The sequence below is a fragment of the Cloeon dipterum genome, chromosome 2 (genome assembly GCF_949628265.1).
Source record: "Cloeon dipterum chromosome 2, ieCloDipt1.1, whole genome shotgun sequence".
NCBI lineage: Eukaryota > Metazoa > Arthropoda > Insecta > Ephemeroptera > Baetidae > Cloeon > Cloeon dipterum.
Genome location: NC_088787.1, coordinates 8,088,857 through 8,112,757, shown reverse-complemented (window position 1 = coordinate 8,112,757; position 23,901 = coordinate 8,088,857). Strand labels below are relative to the sequence as shown.

At 36.2% G+C, this 23,901-nt stretch overlaps 5 protein-coding genes across 6 annotated transcripts; 2 read left to right on the top strand and 3 right to left on the bottom strand.

Moving 5' to 3' along the window:
- Positions 1-152: 152 nt before the first annotated feature.
- LOC135936314 (proteoglycan 4-like) lies at positions 153-2,374 on the bottom strand. Its single transcript, XM_065479076.1, has 5 exons — positions 2,282-2,374; positions 1,406-1,561; positions 1,259-1,348; positions 1,000-1,191; positions 153-947 (listed from the first exon to the last, which is right to left on the bottom strand). The coding sequence occupies exons 1-5, from the start codon at positions 2,294-2,296 to the stop codon at positions 237-239; spliced, it is 1,164 nt and encodes a 387-aa protein (XP_065335148.1). The 5' UTR covers positions 2,297-2,374; the 3' UTR covers positions 153-236.
- Positions 2,375-4,451: 2,077 nt separating this feature from the next.
- Positions 4,452-7,409, bottom strand: LOC135937265 (histone H1, early embryonic-like). Of its 2 annotated transcripts, XM_065480384.1 has the most exons (11): positions 7,290-7,409; positions 7,101-7,232; positions 7,003-7,041; positions 6,912-6,950; positions 6,792-6,854; positions 6,466-6,504; positions 6,365-6,406; positions 6,268-6,306; positions 6,148-6,210; positions 5,877-5,936; positions 4,452-5,291 (listed from the first exon to the last, which is right to left on the bottom strand). In XM_065480384.1, exons 1-11 carry the CDS (start codon positions 7,329-7,331, stop codon positions 4,743-4,745), a joined length of 1,107 nt encoding a protein of 368 aa, XP_065336456.1. In that variant the 5' UTR covers positions 7,332-7,409; the 3' UTR covers positions 4,452-4,742. The 2 variants fall into 2 exon arrangements, with proteins under 2 accessions (XP_065336456.1, XP_065336458.1); XM_065480386.1 differs by lacking the exon at positions 7,003-7,041.
- Positions 7,410-7,827: 418 nt separating this feature from the next.
- LOC135937266 (uncharacterized) lies at positions 7,828-10,041 on the bottom strand. The gene is made up of 8 exons (XM_065480387.1): positions 9,993-10,041; positions 9,847-9,936; positions 9,750-9,791; positions 9,639-9,699; positions 8,647-8,711; positions 8,519-8,596; positions 8,377-8,461; positions 7,828-8,161 (listed from the first exon to the last, which is right to left on the bottom strand). Exons 1-8 carry the CDS (start codon positions 10,005-10,007, stop codon positions 7,893-7,895), a joined length of 705 nt encoding a protein of 234 aa, XP_065336459.1. The 5' UTR covers positions 10,008-10,041; the 3' UTR covers positions 7,828-7,892.
- Positions 10,042-11,228: 1,187 nt separating this feature from the next.
- LOC135935375 (fibrillin-2) lies at positions 11,229-21,029 on the top strand. Its single transcript, XM_065477645.1, has 23 exons — positions 11,229-11,331; positions 12,412-12,562; positions 13,040-13,127; positions 13,460-13,685; positions 13,768-13,906; positions 13,961-14,070; positions 14,479-14,619; positions 14,868-14,963; positions 15,018-15,167; positions 15,514-15,663; positions 15,726-15,875; positions 16,183-16,407; positions 16,465-16,596; positions 16,655-16,795; positions 17,275-17,469; positions 17,523-17,657; positions 17,924-18,078; positions 18,143-18,254; positions 18,588-18,699; positions 18,764-18,903; positions 19,044-19,173; positions 20,160-20,427; positions 20,825-21,029. Exons 1-23 carry the CDS (start codon positions 11,268-11,270, stop codon positions 20,963-20,965), a joined length of 3,351 nt encoding a protein of 1,116 aa, XP_065333717.1. The 5' UTR covers positions 11,229-11,267; the 3' UTR covers positions 20,966-21,029.
- Positions 21,030-21,181: 152 nt separating this feature from the next.
- On the top strand, positions 21,182-23,470 carry LOC135936230 (uncharacterized). The gene is made up of 4 exons (XM_065478972.1): positions 21,182-21,312; positions 21,367-21,534; positions 22,630-22,718; positions 22,780-23,470. The coding sequence occupies exons 1-4, from the start codon at positions 21,261-21,263 to the stop codon at positions 23,110-23,112; spliced, it is 642 nt and encodes a 213-aa protein (XP_065335044.1). The 5' UTR covers positions 21,182-21,260; the 3' UTR covers positions 23,113-23,470.
- Positions 23,471-23,901: the final 431 nt, after the last annotated feature.

The following is a 23,901-nucleotide window of genomic DNA, read 5'->3' as shown; positions in this document are numbered from 1 at the left end:
TTAGATTTTCTTTTTAATTTCTCAGCATCGTTAGCGTTGCTTAAAATCTCTCCTAATTATAAGAAATGCAAGATTTATTTATATTTAAAACAGATAATCCCTACAAGAGAAGGAATAGCAAAAAACAGGTAAATTTGATAGAATAGAGGGCGTTTTCAAATTAAAACCATCTTTTATTCCGTAATCCAGCTATAATTTTATATCAAATTAAAGAGGCTTCAATAGTATTTGCCAAATTAGGTCTTTGTCTTTTTAGTTGTCGAAGTTCTGGCGCTGGAATTGGATTTCAGCGGTGCTGGCTTTTTCTTTTGAGGCTTTGTTTTTGTTTTGGAATTAGCAGCCTTTGTTTTATTACTACTTTTCGAATTTGCCGTCTGCGGAGCTCCCTTAGCCCCAGATTGCTGCTGGCTTGACTTGGCGTCTTTGCTGCTGGATGGTTTCACTGCAGGCTTGGCTTTTGAGTCCTTTTTCACCGGCGCTTGTTGCGCACTAGATTCCTTTTTCACGGGTGCTTGTGGTGCACTAGAGTCCTTTTTCACCAGTGCTTGTGGTACATTAGAATTTTCTTTGACTCCTACGGCCTTATTGGCACCACTTTCACTTGAAGGCAATTTTACTTCAGGGACTTTGACAACAGGAGCTGCCACAATGGTCTTTTCAGGAGCTTTGACGTCGGAAGGTTTCTTGTAGTCCACTACTGGCTGGACAGCACGATTAGTCGTCGTCGGCTGTGCAGTCGTCGTTGGAGCTGTGCTTCTGACCTCAACAGGCTTTTGCTCGGGTTTTGCTGGTGGTAACGGATCAGGGATGACCTTTTTAGGTTCCACTGGCTGAGGAGGTGGAGGAGGAGGAGGGGTTTGTTTGGTTGTCGCAATATTTGCAGTAGTTTTCGGGATTTCTGGAGGCTTCGGAGTCGTCGCTGCAGGCAAAGCGACTGGTGGTTGAACCTGATTTTTATGTTTGTTTCAGGCATGTTTTTTAAAGTATTGAAAATTTTACCTTCGAAGTGCTGGACTGTAGAGTCTGTGCCATTCCTGGCATTCCTGGCATTCCTCCCATTCCTGGCATTCCTCCCATTCCTGGCATTCCTCCCATTCCTGGTATTCCTCCCATTCCTGGCATTCCTGCCGTCATTGCAGCCATCTGGGCTTCCATCTGTTTTTGCATCTCGGCCGCCTTCGCCATGGACTCCTTTTCCAGTTGAAGTACAACATTGTTTTAGAACATGCGTGAACACAACTACCACTGACTCTCATACTGCTTGCAATTGATTCGATTTCGCCATAGCGTCCTGTATATCACTGCCATACAGCTGACTCTGTGACTTAGCTTGCATATCCAATATTTTCTGAAGATGGTAAATAATAATAAAGTGATTTGACAATTTTTATTCGTGGGGTTTAACCTGCACGTCAGCGGGGGAACCTCCTTGTCCCGCCCCTCCAAGCAAGCTTGAAAAGTCTGGCATACCTGGCATCCCTGGCATACTTGGCATCGTGTCCGCTGGAACCGGGACAGCTAAAATTGTCCCAAGCAAAGCTTCGAACGCGATGAGAAACACCTAGCGCCAATGGTTCGATTTGATTATTGAAGCTCTAGAATTTTTATTACTCATATCGAAGGGTTGTATGTTTATTTTTGTACAATTTTTGGTGCTTTTTGAACAAGCCCAACTCATAAAATTGGACGCAAATTAAGATGGTATCAAAATTAACACTATATTATTATTACTCAGTAACTGCGCAACTAAAAAAATCTGCTAAAATATTTGCCTGTTGTCCAACGAAATATGTTTTTATTTCACAAAATTGGTATTTTGCCCCTTTTATTTTATGCCTAAACTGTTTTGATTTCTCTTTTTAGTTATTGTTAATAGAAGTGTTTCGAAACAAAACAGGATTTTTTTAAGATACCTAAATGTCACGAGTTGCATTATTTTTGGGTCTTAAATAGTAAGTTATTTTGCGTTTAAATAGTTTCATTATTCATGGGATTATTTGCGATAGACTTGTAGATAATCTTTTTAAAATGTATGTGATTTTTCCGTGCATCAGTATGAACTTTTATTTCAAATCCTTTCAAATAAATATTAACTATAGAAAATCAATTTAGACCTTTGACGACGTTTAAAACGTGTCTTAACTTTGAGAAAAATAATAAAAAGTCTAAACCAGTTCATTTTTACTCAAATATAAATTAAATTGGTGCACACTCTGATTGAGAGCAACACGCGCGTCCCAGTAATTATCGCACTGGCTCAAATAATTTGGCTCCTACTTACGCCCAGTTTGATCATTTTGGACCTGGCTTCACCGCAAGCCAAACTTTCAAACTGACAAAAACTGGAAAAAATTGTGCGTCCCAACCAAGTGGCTTCCGCTGTTGTGTTTTTGTCCTTGGAAAATTCAGCACAAAATTTTGTTACCTTTGTTATTCAGAGCGGATTTAGCTCACCATGACGTTTTGACAACATGGAGAACGAAGATTCCGTTGAAATCATCAGTGTGATATCATTATCAGTTTCCAATGCATCGCGCATGCTCTACTTTTTCTCCAAAACATTCGAATTGGTATTTTATGTGTGTTTATTCATTTTAGAATTGAGGATCACTGTGACAACCAAATCAATTCTTTTACTGAATGCGTTTTTCTTATATTTTTCTGGTTCTGGAAAACACCTAATTCTCAGATTTATTGTAAAGCTTTGTTGAGTAAGTAACTTTCGCATTATTCGCGTGTTTAGAGAATAATTGGAAAAACCAGGGGGTTAAAATCTATTTCATTAAAACTTATCGAAGCAATTGCTTATAAGATTGTTCAAATAGTTATTATTCCATAATATCACTAGTGTTGTCTTTCGCAGTCGTCAGTCCACATACAGTGTATTGAATTTTTGATTTGGAAATAAAAATAGTTTGTTTTATTATTTAACTATTTTTCGAAAGATTGGACGCAAAATTAGTTGCTATTCTGAGTTTCTTGTCGCTTTTTGATTGATTATTCCATATTTTTTATCTTTATGTAGTTGTTTGGCTTTTCCATGCACCCTCCATTTTCCCATATGACCGCATATCACTTCCGACGTGAAAAAATTGAAAAAAAAATTAATATTAAGATACTATTGCATCTCCCCCAGTTTTGGACATGGTCTGTTTGTTTAAGGACGATATTATATGAAATAAAATTATTTTATCGTTTGGAATGATAAATTTATCTACTGGCACATTGACAACTCTATATAAGGGTGACACTTCGCTGCCCAGAGTTATTATTGCTCTTAATTGTTTTTCGTTCATAATTGATCCTCTTCCCTTTTTCTTTGGCGGCGCAGCTAAGTTTGCTCCAATCAAGACAAAAAATAGTTATAAGATCTTGCTTGTAATTTCAGTTCTGTTTATTGAAGCTCCATTTACACATTTTATAAACTTTTGAGTCTGAAATCTACGTGTATATACCAACTTCAAAAATGTATGAAAGTTTGAGAAAAACTAGCATGTTCCCATGCTCAACAGTTTCCTTTTTCTTAGAATTCTATCCTACGTGGAATTGCACAATTTCAAATTATTTGGAGCGGATACGGTCGGCCATTATTGTTTCTGTCCACTGCACGTTCTGCGCTGATGTTCGGTCGAATAACGTTTTTGCGTTTGTGAAATTGTGACGCATTTTTAACAAGGCTCAATCCCCTGTAGATGTTTTTAATATTGGTAATAAAATCTAGTGAAAAATAATTTTCTGGGCCTGCTAGGCCCCTGTGAATTATGTAGAAACCTATTCTTAATATTAAAGTGGATTGATGTACAGGGCGAAAATTGAAAATTATATGAATTGTTGGATGCAATAAACATATAGTTGTTCGAGAAACAATTTGTTCTAAAATTCCAATATTAAAAAAAGACGTTGCGATACAGTAAAAATTCAAATTTTATCCAAAATGTATAACGCTTGACTACATTTTCTTGGAGCATTTTGATTCCTCTCATCGAGATCTGTCCAACAGCGTGTGAAACCTTTTAGGGAAACTCTTTTTTGTGAAATAAAATCAGATATCAAGTAGGGAGACAGTCCTCAGGACTAACTTTGCAGCCACTTTTCTACAAAAATTTATACAGCTTGATTTAGGTCAATTTTGGCGTCAACTGAATCCTAAAGGATGAGTTCATGCATAGGCAACAAGCATTTACCAGGATTATGAAGCATAAATAATTAAATATTGCAATAATTAAAATCAAATTGAGATTATTTTGCTCAAAATAATCAAGGCTGGCAATTTAAGAAAGCCGAAAAATATTTATGTGCGTTCTGATCAACCTGTAGACGCCATAATCATGAAATTTCATGACTTTTTAGCCACATAAAATTTTTTAAACTCCAAAATCTTTAAACATATTGAAAAACGTACAAACAGGTCTACATTGCCGTGGTGTATTTAAAAGGAAAGTTCACATAGATGGTGTTCATCAATTTTTATTTTTATTCTTGAATTTTTCAGATACATTGTGGCTTACGAATTACAAAAGTTATTTACACACGTGATAATGCAAACAAAGTAGAGATTTTTTGATCGAAATAATTTGCAAATATAAAATTAATTTGTTTACAAGATAATTTATGATTCCCAAGATATAACTTGACTGTGTGTGAAAAATAAAGTAACAATTAAAAAGTCCAAAAACGATTTTCAACTCCCATTTTCATGCATCTATCCAGTTTACAAGCTTGGGCTCGCTATTAGACTTAAGCTATGGTTTCTTAGCCGCTTTAGCTTTAATTTTGGAAGTTTTGTTCGGTGGGTTCTCAACTTTAGCTACCGGCTTTCCACTTTCTGCCGGAGTTTGCTTGGGCTTGTCTGATTTAACAGCAGGTTTCTTCTCAGCAGGAACAGCAGGCACCTTATTCTGTTTAGATTTTACCTGCGCTACCGCTTTTCCTTTAACGGGAGCCTTGACTTCAGAGGCCGAGCCAGTAGGTTTTGATGGAACTTTAGCGTCAGGAATCTTCGCTTTAGTATCGACAGCCTTTTTCCCATCTGAATTTTGCCCATTTTTCAAGCTGATTGCCTGCGGTTGAGCGTCCGTGTTCTTTGGGTCAGATTTGGCGTTCCCGGCGGGTGACTTTACAGAGAGTTTGGACGGAATTTCTGCCTTGACTGGCATCACTCCTTTCAAATTGATAGTCTTTTTCTCGCCAGAGTTTTGCACGTTTTCTCCGCTGATTGCCTGTGGTTTTCCTTGCAGCATCGTTGGAGCGTTCATTACATCAATTTGAACAGCTTTATTCAAAGGCACCAACTGATGGATATTTAATTTAATTATTTACTCGAAAGGTTAGCAGATAATCTATTTTTATTTGCTTCTGATTTAATTTTGTGGATATATAATATGTTCAAGAAAAGTGATACAAATATTTTATTGATTTTAATGTTTGATAAATTGTCCACAAAATACTAATCACACATCTGTTTAATATTTTAAAATTTGATTAAAAGTCATGCAATATGCTACGCTGGTTAAAAGGAAATTTGGAAAAATAAGGCACATAATTTTTCCATCCAATAACAGAGAACGAATAAAGAAAGAAGAAATACAGAAGATTAATTTGTGGAGGGTGATAAGAAATAAAAATATATATGTTCTAATTTTTCTGGAATAGCGAGTCGGACAACGCGAAGAATTTAATTAAACGTATTGAGTTCATATTTTTTAATATGAATATTGGAAAAAAAGAAATTTAAGTGTTTTACAATTCAGTGCAAAAATTAAAAACCCCTTTTTTCAAAACTTGAAATTTTTACGTCCTCAGTAGACGTCATTAAACATACAAAACTATTCCCTTAAAGGTATTAAATTTCACGTGCTCATTATAAATTTATTTACCTTGTTTTGTTGCGAATCTCCTGTTTCACCAACACTGTCTTGGATTTGATGTATTTTCATCTGTTGGCAAATTAAATATTTTAGAACACAAATTGTGAAAAACAGCACTAAAACAATGCATTTTCAATATTTGATCCTTTACTGAGTTTAAATGAGCAGCTCATGGCCAACAAAATTATTTAATGGTGAAAGCAAAATAATACAAAAAAATGCTTAAAACTAAAAAATGAGTCACTCAAGTTTTGATTTATTCTAGAAAATCAATTTTTACCTTCGGCTGGGGTGGTTCTGCGTTTACTGTATCGCTAATGGCGCTGATAGGCTGCATTTTTGGCTGTTGATTTACACATCATGTCTTAGACCGCAAAATGAGGAGGGGAATTTGCATTACCTTATTTTCTTTCTTGTCATCTGGAAGGACAGCAGCAGACTGAAGAGATTAATTAAATATGATTTGTTTGTTTTTCTGCACCTAATTCGGCACCTACCATGACCATATCTTGGTCAGATCTAATCGATCCCTTCAAGTTCTGAAGCAGACATTTCCTGTTTTCATATCACTATACAGCAATTTAAATTTCTCCCTTACCTGCAGGTTGTTCTTGAAAGCGCTATCGTCTATGGGTTTCTGAATAACGTTTGATTTATTAAATTCAGTGCAAAATTTAAAATAAATCGCTCTGCATGTATATTCATTGTTTTTTTTATTAAAAAATTGAAATTTCCACGTTCTCATTGTCAGTACATTTCCAATATTTGCTCCTTTTTAACAGAAAAATACTGAGTTTAAATGAGCCGACAGACTTCTTTAATAGAATAGAATCAAAAGGAAATAACAAAAAAATTGATTAAACTAAATAATAAGTCACACGCACATTAAGTTTGATTTACTCTAGCAAATCAAATTATATTTACCTTCTGCTGGGGTAATTCTGCAACTGCTGCATCGGCAACGGCAATAAGAGACTGTACTTTTTGCTGTTGATTTATGCATCACGTCTTAGACCGAACAATGAGGAGGGGAATTTGCATTACCTCCTTATTTTTCTCGTCCGACTGAATGACAGGAGCAGCCTGAAGAGATTAATTTTAAACATAATATATTTGTTAGCATTTCTACACCTACCAGGACCATTTGGTCAGTGCCAATCGATCCCCTCAAGTTCTTAAACAGACATTTCCTGTTTTCATATCACCATACAGAAATTCAAACTTCTCCCTTACCTGCAGTTTGTTATTGGAAGCGCCAAGGTCTGCGGGCTTGCCCTCTGGTTTCTGGGCAATCTTAAGATTTGATACATCATTGGCCGGGGCAGCCAGGCTTGACCCGATTACATTGAGCACGATGAAACACACCTATATTATGTCGAGGAAATTCCAATTGTATTTTCAAAATATTGTGTGTAGACTCACGCCTAACTTGATCATTTTGAACGCTTGCCTCTCGACGAGCATAAGTTTCAAACTGATTTAACTCTCGAGAGTTTCAGCATATGTGATGGAGCAGTTTCCTGTTAATCGTCCTTGAAAAACTGCGCAGTATTTCAATATTTGGAGCGGATCTCGTCGGCCATGATTGTATTTGCCCATTTTACTACGAAATGCTAGAAGCTTCGTTTCCAACTGTGCGTTGCAGTTTGATCAAAACATCCGCTTTAGCGATGGAAAGTTGGGAAACATACGAGCATATTTTCCACTGGGTTTTAGTGAAAAATCGAATATTCTAAATCATTCGTACTTTTTGCGGTAAAACACACATATAAGTGAAATTTTTCTCTGATGTTTTATTCAATTCAAGACATTATTTTATTTCCAAAAATTAGTTATAAGCTCTAAATTTAGGAAATTTAGGGTTTTAGATATAATTGCACCGAAATTTGAAATTTTGCAATTAATATTTTTGAAAATATAATCTAAAGACTAAAAAAATGAATTTTTATAAAAAAAAGAGTCAGAAAATAATTTCTTTATTGTTTCTTTAATATTGCAATTTTGTCACATGTTCAATTTTTGCAACTATCCAGAAGATTTGGGAGCAGTGCCGGCGTTGGTTTTCGGCTTCTCCTGCTTGCGGCCCTTATTGTTCACCTTCTTCTTGGGCTGCACTTTTTGTTTAGCGTTGGCAGTTTTCACCGCAGATGAATTTTTGTTGGTACCGCTCGCATTAGCAACGGCCTTTGCTTTTGAGGCCTTGCCATCTCCAGATCCTACAACAGCCACCTTTTTTGAGCCATCCGACTTGCCAGCAGTCTTGAAAACTGGATTAGGCTGCTCTGGTGATGCCTCTGACAATGAGGGTTAAAAATTTGAATATTTGTTTTGAAAGACACAAAAAGCCAAAATAAAATCTTTCGGGACATTTTCATTTTAAACTTTAAATGGGTAGAAAATTTATTTGGATTTATTGGGTGTTGGCAAATATTCAGAAATATCAGGAATATTAGCGATTTAATTGTCATCATAAAACTTTCTTCCAGAAAGAACGAAAATTCTATTTTACCTGTTTTTTTCTTGGGGTTTTCTTTCTTGATTTGTACGGATTCCTCGTCGTCTGACTTCATATTAATAGCAAGCTGGTCTTTTTTCTGTGTTTATGTGGCATTTTTAATATTTATAAAATTTTTGATCACTTTAACTGTTACAATTTCCTCAGGGCGTCTTCTAAACTCCTCTTGCATCCAAAGCCCTCCGCTTGTCATTTCGTCTAATTTATCTGGACCCTGAGAGTGGTTTCAGCACTCAAAAGTTCAAATGGAAAACTCAACTTTACCGGCATAATTTGCGTAAGATTTAAGTTCAATCGTTTTGCTAGCGCAGCCGGATCATTACTCATCTCTATAGATTCGATTGATTCCATTAAATGAACAAAAATTGTTTTCGACATGATTTTTGACAAAGAGAGTAAACTACAAATTTTAAGCGTGTTATACATATAAACTTGTATTTAATAGTGTTCTCTGGGGTTAGGAGGTGACAAATAAATCGGGATCTTGAACAATTCTTCTATTTTTAATAAGAAAGGCTCCTCTGTCAACTACTACTAACAGAATACAAGGACCTTAAATAGAATTCATAATCGACTTTGGAAATAACAATTTAAGAGAATTGACAGAAGTAAAATTTAAAATGAGCAAAGAATTTACCCGATTGAGCCGGGTCCTTCCCAATTAAACGCTCGGAACTCTTAGTGATGCAACTTGTTTGCTCGTGTTTCCGGCGAAAACTGATTTTAATTCAAAATCTTTCTCTGTTGCTTTAACGAATTTCTAATATAAAAATCGCCTAACAATCATTACTAACAATAATACCCGCGACCAAAAGTGAAAAGTAGTAGGAGACTACAGGTACTTGAATGACATATTTGTGAGTAAAGCAAATAAATAGTTAATATGAGATTTTTATCTGGAGTGAAAACCCCAAATTCAGGAATAAAATTTTTTCCAGAGGTAATAGAGCGCTACTTGAAACTACAGTACTTAAAATAAATACCGTCTTTTAAAATTTCCAATTCTAACTGAATATACATTTAACAGCCCCACGATGTGGCCCATAACCCATAAAACATTTTGAAAAAAAAATCCAATAATTGACAATAATTATTACGTATATTCAGACCGAATAGGAATTTTTAGACATTATTTTCTACACAAAAAATAAATACGAGCAAAATTTGTAATAACTAAATTGGAAACTAAAAGAGACAAAAAGGCGTAAGCTTGATAAAACATTAAATTAAATCCGTTCGACTCGACAAATCAATACCTGGCCCATCATCAAGCAACTCCTGCAATCCTTTAGTTTTTTCCTCTGGATAGGCAGGTATCTGGATTCATAATGTTAGAATATATCTGAAACCATGAGAATGTACCGTACCAATTCGATTTGCTTTAATTCCGCAGCTATATCATCAGCGGCCTGATCAAAAGTCCTATTTCTGAATTCAAATACTAAATTTCGAAACACGCAAAACCTGATCATCCTTCTTGGGGGCGTATTGGTCCATCTTCGCGGGGGCTGCAGCGGTCAGGGTTGCCAAGAGAGTTAAGAGGAGCAGACAAGCCTAATTAAATCATTTTTAATTTTTAGAATATGAACAATAACGTTCACTCGACGCACGCTTAGTTTCATCATTTTCACCGAGAGCTGCTTTCGAACTGATGGCAAATACCAGGTCTTGCTCACATCAGCTTCCTGTTGGAACGCGCTTGATCAGCCATGTTTTTTTTTTCAATTTTCCTCAGCGCCATACTGCCAACAAATATCAGCGCACTTCTGCATTTTTTTAGAAAATTTATTTTGTATTTTTCATACCTTTTGAATGTTTTTAATTTTATTTAGAATTCACAGAATTCAGTATAAATAAAATGACGAATTTAAAATAGTAGTTTTTGTATGCAATTGAGTGTTCTGATTTAGGAAATTGAAATTTGTAGGAAAAAATGATTTTCCTAATGACATCTTGGTACAATAATTGCAATAGTTGGAATTTGGTTTGTCTTGCTTGATACCCTTGTTTTTTTTTACATCTTCGTAGAATTTTTTGTTTAACATGAGCAGATTTCGCTCCAGATCCATTTTTGTTGGGTCCACCTGAGTCAGCGCCAGTTTTAGTTTTTGCAGTTTTGTCGTTGGAGCCCGCTGGTTTCACGCCTTGTTTTTTGGCTTTGGGTTTTCTTTTTTACCTTGACATCGGTATTTTCCTTCTCTGATGTTATGTTAAAGATTCACTTCGTCAGGCTTAATAATTATTATTTGTCTATTTTTAATTATATTCATTTTAGTTTCACTCACAAGTAATAGTAATTCTTTTGATTTAGTTTCAATAGTTAAAAGATGGTTAAAGGAATAACAGCTATGTTGTTTGAAATACATTTAGATTACTCTAGTAAAAACATTTGCCTCCTTTTAATTTAATATTTAAAGTAGTAAAAACTACCAAACTAATATATATTACAAACGAAGAATGAGATACATTAAAATCGCTTTTAATCCTAAAATTTAAAAAAATGTTCAAACAAAATTGCTATTCTATAAATATTTGTGACAATTTTGTAAATAATTTTATAAATGAAACTAAAGCCGTTTATATTAAACTATATGCACCAAAAATTAGTTAAACAATTACTTAATTTTATAGTGTTTAAAATTTGACAAAAAAAACAATCATTTTCCAGTTAGAGCAGTTTAATTAAATATTCCGTGATGGTTTTTCAGCATTAATGAAAGTTCTCTACAATTCTGCTGCATATTTTGTTAAAAAATTTGTGCGTGGGAGTGTTTTACAAGGAGCCGACTGAGACAGTCATTATTCCCCCTCCACTGCTGGGGTGTGGAGTGTGTGTGTGTGTTTTCTTCCTCCTTATAGTGGTCCATTCATTCATTCTCGGCGAGATGCTGCATCCGTCGATCGTCTCGTTGGTGCTCGCGTTTTCCCTGCGACTCGCCAGTGCAGCAGGTAATTTGTCAAATTGTCAAAAGCGATTGCTATCAAAGTAACCAAACAGGCCGATCGGGTTGCATTTTAAGCGTGCAGTTCCTTTTCCTGCGCATTAATGGGTGGGAAAATTGCCATGCGGTTATTTTATAAAAACAATCTCTTGTCTGGCAATTTAGTTTTTTACGAAGTAACATTGACTAAAACTCTAAGTCTTTTGATATATTAATTTTTATTTTAAGGATTACAGGATTTATTCTAATTAAATCTAAAAAATTTAAATGGCTTTAGGATTTGGTTGCTCTGTGGTGATTTTTTTCTCAGGGTTGAATTATTTAATTTTTGCTTGAATTTTAATTTATATTGCTTATTAGGAATTAAATTAGAATGTAGGAAAATAAATTTTAAAATTAAATTCATTCATAGTAAATTAGAATTCCTGAATTAATTCACTGAATATTATTTGCCATTATTTTTTTTTTTAAATTTGACTGTCCATGTGTATTGCCGTTCTTTCCAGCAGAAAATTGATCAGAATCCCATTCAAATCATGAATTATTACGCGTTTGAGTTCCTCGTGTCTAACAAAGCTAGCTGCGCGTTTGAAATTTATCCTTGCACCTCTGTTAACCCTTGACGTCACCGCTTGCTTTGTCTCCAATTCACTCGGCGCAGACGGCGTTCGTTAATCTACAATAATTGCCGCGCGCCGCCCGAAATTTGTGCACAACAACACAATTAAGTGACCGGTCCATACACTGTCTGCGCGTAAAATAATTTAGGAAAAAAGCTGTTTATCCAGCAGAACAAACAGGGAATTCTATGTAATGCACTACTTCCTCCCTATCTTGGCGTTGAAACAGTGCTGCTCGGTATCTGATGTGTGTTTGGACGGCTTTTGTATGTATTGTTTACTAAAAAAACAGCACACAGAGCTGGCTGCAGCGCAGGTTTATCACCTCCGAGACCGAGGAGAGGGTGCTTATCGGCCAGTGTCTTCGGAGAAACAATAACAATCCGCTTCCTTCCCTTCGCTCGCGTTCACCAGGGAATATTATTTCCTTCTTCGTTTCATATTTTTTCTCTCTCTTTCTCTCAAAGTTGGCGATTTAGACGCGACGTTGAAGCACTGCTGCAATTTGGGACGCAAGGAGGAGAGCTGCTCCAGTATTTCCACGCCCAGGGATGTGCCGTCAGAGCACCTCAGCATGTGTCTCACTGCCATCGAAATTTGCTGCGTCGAGGCAGAAAGGTTCGCCAGAGAAAAAAATCAAATGCAACGCAATGGAATTATTTTACTATTTTCAAGCTCAATTCCCCAATAAAGGAACAGAAATTAAATTTCTATCACAAAAAAAATGATTTTTTAATTGTTTTCTGTAAAATTATCTTGCAGTACAAGTTTTTGTCAATTCTTTTTAAATAAGAAAATTTCTAGCTGGAGTCAGTGATTTTATCCTTTATTTTTGGTAAAAATATTATTGATTTCCAAAGATCTCGTGCCAATTTTTTCCTCCGACCAATGACATTTTGTTTGTTAAATGCAATAAAAACATCATAATTTAATTTATAATATTTTTGTGAGTTAATTTTCTATTTAACATCTTAAAACTGTAAATAATACTGGTCTAGTTTTGACTCCTTAAGTCCCCTTGCAATTAAAATTAAAGCTTTATTTTGACATTAATTTTCAACCCTGCTGAAAAATTATTTGCTTGTTTCATTTAAGGGCAAAACAGTGCAGTCTGGGACAACAGGACGCCAGGGACGGCCAGGACTGCGTAGGTCTCCCAGGGGTTTCAACGCGATACAGAAAGGTTTTGTTTATTTACCTGATTTTCAATTATGAAATATGCCTCTTATTTAGGTTATTTAAGATTGACAGCTAGATAGCAAAAGCAAATGTTAAAATATTCCGCAGTCCTCATGATGGACTGCAAATAATTATATTAAAATCTGTCTTAAGCTTCAACATTTACAGTTAATTTCAAATAATTTCAGTAGTATATTTACTTTTTATTTCACAAATTTAAAATAAAAAATTAAATTAATTATAAAAAGGTTTTTAAGAAATTGTAAGTATTTAGAGTTGCACCCATATCTACGTTTAATAAAATTTTTAGTTTAAAAAATTTAATAACATTTTTAGGACTGCTGCAGTGCGTGCAGATTGGGCCTGATTGTCTCGTCAATGACCCTGGCGTGCGCAAATCACGAGTTCCTTTTCGGTCCGCCGTGGAACGTGGCCTACATGACGTGCTGCTCGAGCCAACCCTACACGGGCAGGCTGGCGTCGGCACCCACCCTGACGCAGCCCATTCAGAAAATTGGCATTGGACTGAATGACCTCGGCAGCGACAGCGAAGAGGCCGACAGTAATTGAAGCTAAAATTAACTACATTTCAATTTTCTAAAGAATTTTCAACGATTTTGAAATATAATTTATTTTTTCCCCAGATTTTTGTGATCAATTCCCGGGACAGTTGTGCCAGCACATTTGCATTCCGACAAGAGGGTCGTATGAGTGCGAGTGCCGAACGGGTTTTACATTAGACACAGACGGAAAATCGTGCATTTTGCTGCCAGAAAACGATCGGTTTGGGACTTGTCTTCTTTAATTAGAAGGTTTTAATTTTAAAATTAAATATAGGTGCCGGTCAAACAACCCCTGCAGCCAGAAGTGCGTGGACACTGGCATAGCTATCGAATGCTCGTGCCAGTCAGGCTACACCCTCGCTGCGGATAAGAAAAACTGCAATGGTGAAATTTTAAATCAAAAAAATAAACCCTGTTTCACACTGGGCTGATTAATTTCACTATTTTTTGCCAAGAATTTGATTACTGGATTATTTAAATTGTAACACTTTCACTTTTTAATTATCTATAGATGTCTATTATTTAGTGAGAAGTTAGCAAACACATATTTCTTGTTAAAAATTAATTATAAATATATCTCTGATTTGTTCTATATAGACTAAAATGAGGAAACATTTGATTTATTCTCATGTTTTTGTATATTAATTCATTTTAACTCTTACCATCTCCATCCAACTTATATATTTTAAATTGGCTTACTTAATACAGATAATTAGGCCACCTTCATTCCATTAAACAATATTTTTTATTTTACTGAAAATATCAGACCATCGTTTAAACTTGCTGTTGCAGACATCGACGAATGCGCGTCCGACAGCAACGCGTGCAAACTGGCCGGCATGGAGTGCCGCAACGAAGCCGGCTCGTTCGTCTGTTTGACGCCTGACGGCTCGATTATGCAACCGGGAACGCTCCAGAGCTCACCGGGAAACGGTAAGTCATGCTTGCAGGCGAACGTAAAATATGTAATAATTTTAGATTTCACTTTCAGAGACGTATCGTTATAAATAGAAGTTTTCTTTTTTTCTTTATTCATAAGTTTTCTATTGGAAAGCTACAAGAAATATGTAAATTTTCCTTTTATTTTTAGTTTCTAGGCTCAACTAAATTTTTGCCACCTTCATTTTGCTTGTTTTCAACATTTTTAATAATTTAATTGAATATTTTGATTTAAAAATCAGGAGATGACTTATCTCAGGAAGAAACAGGTGGTAAGGTGCCTGAATCAAAGTGTCCAGAGGGGTACGCCCTGAGTCCAACCACTTTCCTCTGCGACGGTAAGTGCGATTAAAAATTCAGAGATTTATAATTTAATCTGTCATGTTGTGCAGATCTCGACGAGTGTATTGCAAACAAGAAAATCTGCCCGCGAAACACGACTTGCATGAACACGGTGGGCTCGTTCTTCTGCGAAAACGTTTCGAAGGAAAAGCAGTGCGCTCCAGGGCTTCAAATCAATCCAGAAACCAAGGAATGTGAAGGTAAAACAAGCAAATTAACTTCTTCCAGCCTAATTTAAATTTTACACAGAGCGATGTAAAATTTATTTATTGATTTTATCGAGTTTAAATTAAAATAAAAAATTTAGAATTAAGACAATTGCTTTCTCCCGAAATTGTCTGGGTCAGATTTGGTTTTTATTAAATAGATGCTCCAAAGAAAAAATTAAGAAGAGTAAAAATATGCTTAAGATTTTTTTTGGAATGTGATAATATCTCTTGATAATTTAAAATTGAAAATCTGAATGTACTTTTACGAATATATTTAAATATTTTTGTTAAAATATTAAAATTCAATTTTAATTAATATATATTCTAAAATTATTAGACGTCAATGAGTGTCTCGAGGGCCTAGACGACTGCAGAGAGCAGAATCTCAAGTGTCTAAACACAATGGGCAGTTTCATCTGCCACAAACAGGCCTCGTGGAGGTGTCCAGCAGGTTTCAAGTACAGCACCACCCTTCAGCAATGCTTGGGTACAAAATAAATATTTTCCAATTAAAATTCGGATTGGACTAAGACAATTGGTTTCGTTCAGACGTTGACGAGTGTGCCGAGAAAATCCACAGCTGCCAGGAGGAGATCGAGACGTGCGTGAACACGGACGGCGCCTACGAGTGCATCCCCATCAACGGGGAAAAGTGCTCTCAGGGATTTGTGTTTAACGAAACCATCAGCACATGCATAGGTACATGTGGGAAAATTAAAAAATTATTATTCTACTTTTAAAAAAATTCTAGATATAATTTTTTATCTATAAAATATTTATTGACCGTTATTAATATTTTGGGAAAATTCTTTGCATTTTTATAGAGGCTACTGCTTTATACTTTCATATATTCAACAAAAAATATTATTTATAAACTCTCTAAAACAATAGAAGTGGTTAAAAATAGATAAAATTAATTACCAATACCATTGGGTTCTCAAATTTCGTTTAAATAAATTTTAATTTAAAATATTAAGTCTTAACATTTTCCTCTCCGTTTGATCAGACGTGGACGAATGTGCCCTTGGTCTGGACGACTGCGACCCTGTCATGGAGTCGTGCCGAAACACCTACGGGGGCTTCAACTGCACCGCCAAGCGGACCCAAAGGCCCTTCTCGTGGGCCCCGACCCCGGCCCCAACGAGGACGACCACGACGACAGTGACCGCTCCTATTTTTCAAGACTGCCAAGCTGGTTTCAAATTCGAATCAAACTCTGGAAGATGCGTCGGTAAAACAGAAAATAGCAATTATTCTTTCATTTAAATTATTTTTTATTAATTTTCAGACATTGACGAGTGTGTGGAAAGCAGAATTCCAGTTTGTGACAGCTCGCAGAACTGCTTCAACAACATGGGCAGCTACCGTTGCGTGTGCAAAAGAGGTTTCGAGAAGGATCCCAACACGCTGGCATGCGTGGGCAAGTCATTTTAAAGAGTAAAAAGGGTGAGAAATTGAGACTAAATTACATATTGCAGACATCAACGAGTGCCACCTGGAATTGCACGACTGCACGGTGGGCCAGCGGTGCGACAACACGATCGGATCGTACAAGTGCTTCAGATTAACCAGCTGCGGAACTGGATACACTCTCAACGCACAAACTGGAGAGTGTGAAGGTATTAAAAAGCTGAATTAAAATTTATTGTTGTACACTAGGTAAATTTAAAAATTAAAATCACCCAGAATAAAACAAGATTAAACATTATGTACAATATATTAGCGGGGTCCACATGTGCGATAAATTTGGTTCACACTGCGCAGATTCAAGATGGCGTCTGAATGTGGGAAACAAGAAGCCCTCTTTGGATTGCCGTACGAGTGTCAAGAGTTTGTTTTTACGATCCAAAAGACTCAATTAGTACAAGTAGAGCAAATTATGTCACAATATTGACCAAAACTTGGTTCTTTTCGCGCATTTTCACGTGGCCGTTTTTTCGCGCCATAACCCATCGGACGCCATATCTGCGCGTCGCACGAATCTGGTCCCCGCTGCAATATATTATAGTAATTTAAAATTCTCAAATAAAATATATTTTTCTCAATTCTCTCGATTAATAAAAATAATAGCATAAACTTATATCATATAAAATTTTAGATGACAACGAGTGTTTGTTGAAGAGCAACAACTGTGCAAGGCTTGGTTCGCGATACCAGTGCAAAAACACGCCTGGATCGTTCCGTTGCGTGTTGAAAACCTGCGAGGGTAGGAAAGTGCTCAACCTCGCGGGCGAGTGTGTTGACCAGGTGTGCCAAACTGGCTTTGAATCCAGTCCCACAGGAGTCTGCACAGGTAAATTATATTTTATTTGTGATTAATTTGAATTTAAATTGTTTTCATTGCAGATTTGAACGAATGCTTGAGCAATCCATGCAGGGAAAATGAGAAATGCGTCAATACTCCGGGATCGTACTACTGTTCGCGCAAATTGGACTGTGGACACGGCTTTGAAATGAATCCGCAGGGAACTCAGTGTGTCGGTTCGTACCTTGAAAAAGTTTCCTTTTTTAATGCTTAATAAATTTGAATAAATTCAATAATTTTACCTATATCTGTTTGAGAAATAATTAATTTTTTTAATTAATTTCTGGGCAAATCATTAAAAAAAATTATAAATCATTAAAAAAATCTGACAAAAAATTTTGTCACATGTCAACGTGATTTTTAAATCTAGAGGCACTTCAAGGGTATTTAAATCAAAATTGTTTCCAATTTTCAAAGCGATTTATGTCATTTTTATTTCCAGACGTTGACGAGTGCACGCGAGGGACGCATTCGTGCTCACGGGGCCAGCAGTGCTTCAACAGAATAGGCTCGTACTCGTGCCAGTGTCCGCAGGGCTACCTGGTGAACCAGGTCACTAAAGAGTGCATCGATATCGATGAGTGCACCTCGTTTGGGGTAACCCGCATTTACTAATTATTGAAACGTTCGGATCTTAAATAGACATATTAATTTATCATAGAACAATCGGCAGCTGTGCGCCAGCAACTCCGTGTGCCAGAATCTGCAGGGAAGCTACAGGTGCAACTGCAAGGAAGGATTCAAGAATGAAAACGATGACAAAGTCTGTGTTGGTAAGAGTTAAACTGAAATTTTTGCAATCACTTTAAATAAAATAGTTTTGTTTAAAATATTTAATGATTCGCACAATAAATCTGGAAATAAGGCTTTAAAAAATTAGTAAATTTAATTTAAAAATTTTAAATTATTTTACTTATTTACAAAATTTGTTAATACACTTTATTGATTTTCTTCAATTGGCATATTTTTTTATTTTTTGGAATGGGCATGGGCATGTCAACAATGTTTAGAAAAGTAGTTCATTTAGTCTAATTACATAATCTCTAAAAAATATTAATCTATTCGTAAAAAATATTTTAAGCTAAATTGAAACCTTTTGTTGGTAGACATAAACGAGTGCGACATGGGCCCTGGATTGTGCCAACACAACTGCTTCAACACCTGGGGCTCGTACCGCTGCTCTTGCAACTCCGGTTACGTGCTGCAGCCAGACGGAAGGTTCTCAACATTATTATTTTTTAGTAACATAAAAATTGGAGTAATTTTTTTTAACTATTTCTAGATCATGCTACGACATTGACGAGTGTGAGCAGTTTAAGGACAGGAATTTGTGCGTCGGCATTTGTCAGAACACGCCTGGAAGCTACACCTGTCGCTGCCCTGAGGGCTACAGGCTTGGTTCTGATGATAGAACTTGCATAGGTTAATATTCCAGTCAGTTTATACAAAACAGAATAAGAACTTTGGAAAATTCAAGGAAATTGATTTAATTAGTTGGAAATCTGCCAATGCTTTATGAAGTTTTTTAATTAATCTGTCTAATTTTTAATTTTTACTCTCAGATATTGATGAATGCGCAAGCAACACGGGAATCTGTCGTTCAGACCAAGTATGTTTGAACACGAGAGGCGGCCACCAGTGCAACTCCGTCTACTGTCCGTCAGGCTATTCCAGAGAGACGGAACACAAAAAGTAAGGATCAAATAACTTTTAACAAAACTTTCCTCAATAGTGGAAATTAATTGGACAGAAACTCCGTGTTCGATTTATGCACTATATTTATTACTTATTTTTATTGCTCTGGTTTAAACCCATCCCTTCTATCCCCAAACTGCTACATTCCAAAAAGTAAAAACTTAAATAGCCCTGGATTTTTTTGCATTAAATTTATATAAGTACATGCACGGATTTAATTTTGAATAAAATTATAGGATGTCAATTTAGAGCGAGTTTTTGGTAATTTAAAATATTTCAAAGCCCTGAGCAAGCTTAAATGCTCTCTTTAAGTAGTACATTTTTGCTTTTAAAATTGTAGCAGGAGGGAGTTGGAAAGGGTGGATAATGAGCACCCCCTAAGCCCTTCAACTAGTCCGGGGAGGTTTAGCCGGGTCTAATGGTGCTCAGTTTTTGCAATTCCGATGGTTAGAACCAGAGATTTGGAGTTTACAAATTGGGAAAAAATGAACAAGAAAAAAAATCTAACTAGTTTTTTTCTAGCAGACGAGGAGCACTCCAAAATTTTCACATAAGATTGCACATGTTGTGGGACAACTTCAAAGAACATTTTCAAAATTCCATATTCTTGAACACCATTCCAAAATTAAAAACGAAAACTAACATTTTTGTCATTAAATTTGACCTTTACTCAGAATATTTAGAGCTAGTTCGATTGGCCTTGGCAAGAGGAGCCCAAAGCACACCTTAATTTTGAGATTAAAGATTAATTTTTGGTGTAAATCTTGTTGAGTTTGCTTGGATTCATGTGAATTTTGTCCTCAGACCCGTCACATCGCGTCATTTTAAAAGAGACAACCGATTGTTTTTCTATTTTAATTTTATTTTTTTAAGAAAATTACCAGTTGCATCAAAATCAGTGTTATTAGATTAATAGATTTCTGATAAAAAATTAAACGCCATTGATATTCAGCTAAATATTCTGAAAAATAATTTAATTCCAGTCGGTGCAAGAAGAACAGTCTGTACTGCCACAAGGACGACTTGGAGTGCATGAAGGAGCCGCAGACCATCTCGAACAACTACATGACGTTCGTCTCCAACATCGCCATCCCGCCCGTCGGCTACCTCGACCTGTTCACCATGCGCGGCCCCATGTGGCAGAGCACGGCCGTCCGGTTCGACCTGAAGATGGTCAGCGCCAGGGCGCCGCCCCACGTGCCCGCAGTGGAAAAGGAGTTCTTCCGCATCCGCAGACAAAGCCACAACCAGGTAATTAATTAAACTGAAGAAGTCTAAATAAGGAAAAAGCACCTACAAACATAGCATATTTCGTAATAATGATTTATTGCCATACAATTTAAAGATAAGGGTTGACTTTGTTAATATTTAGAGTTTTCGTCATAATTGTAGTTAGCATTTAGAGTTCTAAATATTTAAAAATTTTCATTTTCATAAAATATCTTTAACTGTCATATTTTTTATTAATCCTGCTGAAAACCTAAACAATTATTATTTGAACTCATTATTTTTTATTGTAAAATATGTTTTAAGTGTTATTAAATTTGAGATGTAAACTAGAATATTATTTGTTAATTAATTTTGTAAGAACAAAAGTTTATTATTTTGGATTATTGATGACTCATGATATAATATTATTCTGTCGCAGGCAATAATTTCCCTGGTGCGGCCGATAAAGGGACCACAGCAGATCGAGCTGCACTTGACCATGGAAATTCTGCACAACGGCTCCTTCAGCGGCACCGTCCTTGCAAAACTGTTCATCGTCGTCTCAGACTACGAATTTTAGGACTGCGCGATAATTCAGTTTATTATGTCGATCTTAAAAATAAAGTTTTGCTTCGTCGGAGAGACGTTGATTTTGTTTAATTCTGACTCACGACAGGATGCGAAAACTGGATATGCAAAAGGCAGGATATGCAAATTGGTTGAATTTTCTGTTTCTTCCGCCTAAAATTTTTTCCTCTTTGGAATTGCGTAGCATTGACAGAAATAAACATTATCTTGACAAACCAATCACTATATAGCAAGTGAACAGCACGGAATTTGCGATTTTCGAAGTTTCTAGTCCAGTGCCAACAACAATGCATGCTCTCAGCGTTGTCCTCGTGCTTTCGTTTGTAACGGCCAATTTAGGTTTGCAAAATGCACGGTAAATTGTTTGCGAGTTAATTCATTTTACTTCTGCAGGCTTGGAAAACTGCCCCTTGCCGGAGAATGGGTGCTTAAAAATACAAATGGGTGTGCAAGAAGGAAAGCATTCCACTGATTGTTTCTGCCAATCGCTCAACAAGGCTATTACTCTGGAGGGCACCTATTTTGGCCAACGCCATCACTTTGACCTCTTCGACCCTACCAGTAAGAAAACCTCGACTCCAATTTAATTTTTTACAAAATTAATTCTTTTATAGGGTTAGAGCATTGACTATTTTTCTGTCTGAATTTTATTTACTCTAAATGAATGCAAGTCACTTCAATATCAAGACTTCTTAGCCAGTGACAAATAATCTCTAGCTATATTTAGAGCTAAAAAAATGCGAAATTTCATATTTTTATGGTTCTAGAGAGAGGAGTTTGACATTTATTTCATAATCCTGCCAATTTTTGAAAAGAGAAAGAAGTGGTGTCTGTTACTGTTGGGTCAAGACTCGTGCAATCCCAACCTTCTTTTGGAAATTAAAATCACGTTTCTAAAATCATGTAAATTTCGTTGAGGTTAATTGATTAATTAAAGAGAGTTCGATAAAACATTAAAGATTTCACAAAATACAAGATTTTAGATGGTCTCTGAGCCAAATTTACACGTTTTTCGTTTAATAATGGCTAGTGGCACATTTTCTGAAAGAAAAAAAATCCAATTTTGATTAATTGCACCTCTGAGGGGATGGCTTGTTTGATCTGACGCAATAGGGAGTAGAGTTTAACTGGGGCGAGGAAGAGCAAGCCGCGTTCGATGCGCTGAAATAAACTCTAACCGCGCCTCCATTGCTACAGCATTTCATTCCAAAATTAAAAACGTTTTTGGAAGTGGAGTTCAGCGCGCATGCAGTGGGCGCCATATTTACCCTTCCGATTTGCCCGCTGCGTTTTTCCTCTCCCGACTCACTCGCTGTAACCTTTCACCTCGCTCGCCTAATTTTCTTATTCTGCTAATTTTCTTATTCGTACACAGTTTTCTTAGCGTTTTTGCCTTTAAGGCCGATTTAAGACGGTTTTAGACTATTTTAAGTGTTGCATGATTCGTGTTCATTAGATCGTCCAATGAGGATCGCGGAAGCTCGGAAAAGATAAGTCGTTCGTCTAAAATTCACAGCCCTACTGATGGATTCAGCAAAAAAAAAAAACTAAATCTGCCAGGAAAAACTTCCTAATGCAATTTAATTACCTCCTCTTTAATGCATATTAAATCTAACACGCAAATCCCCAACCCTAATAATGTTGTAAAAAAATTAGATGGCGAGCCAATTTGTCCACCTCCAATCAAGGATGAGCTGGAAAGCGAGCGCCTGAGGATGCTCAACCATTCGATGATGACAGAAATGGTATTCCATTTTCGACCTTTTTTAAAGACTCGTCGCGTTTCAAATTTGAAAAATGTCGCAGCACAAAGCCGAAAAGACCTATCTTCCGAAAGGCGCCATCATCACCTTCGTGGCCGCGACCTACGACGCGGTCCTCTTCAGCGTTTTGGTTGCCAAATACATCAAGCTGCGGAACAAGAAACAAGTCGCCGCGCCTGCAGTATCCTTCGCAACTGTCAAGTGCGAGTTGAAAAGGGAAAACAGCATCATGAGGAAGCCCGCCTACGTGTCCATCAACCACCAACAGCCTCCGTCTGCTCCTAAACAGACCCCTTCCGCTGTAAATAATGACGAATATGAGATTCCTTCCAAGATCACTATTCCAGCACTTCCACCTCCAAACAAGGGATTTTAACCGAAGGAAAATATTTCAATATTTTGGCTTATGACATTTTAATCACATATTTTCATAATTTTTATGATTTTTTGTGGCAATGTTCACAATTAGAATTTTATTTTAATATATTTCTTAAGTATAAAAATGTGAAATTGAAAATTTTCGTAATAAAAATTTAATTTGCACGAATTCCCTGGCAAACGCTATCTATCCTATTTTAAAATTTTGCTGTTCAACCTAACTGCTTGAGACAGAAATTATTGAGTCACACATATTACGCTATTTCGATCTGTAATCAGTTGTGCTAAATTTAATATTTTTAACCAAAATCCCCACCTATGTATAGTCAATAAAAGATCAGGAACCAAAAACTCAACTGTGCTTCTAATTTCATAGGCGGAACCATTGCTAAAAAAATCACCGGTTAGTCATATGAAACATTCATCATATGTCTAAAACTGAATTTTATCTGTGCCCTTTGTTATCGACAATGTTTGATTAATAAAAATTAATATGTCTCCATATTTTATTGCCAAAAAGGTTAAATAGTAAAATTTACTATCTCAATCTTTGGTAAATTTAATGCATTGATTTAGCAGATGAGCTTATGAATATATAATTTTTCTGGTCAGTTTAAACAATTTTAATACCAAAATGCCCTTCCTTTCTAAATTTTTCCAAATTTCTTAAAAAAATTAAAGTGAATTTAGTGACTTGAAATGCTCAAATAGCTCCAAAGGCTGGGAGGCGCATCGGCGCCGACTCTCCACTTGCTGATTTTCGCACCTTCCCAGCAGCTTTATCGAC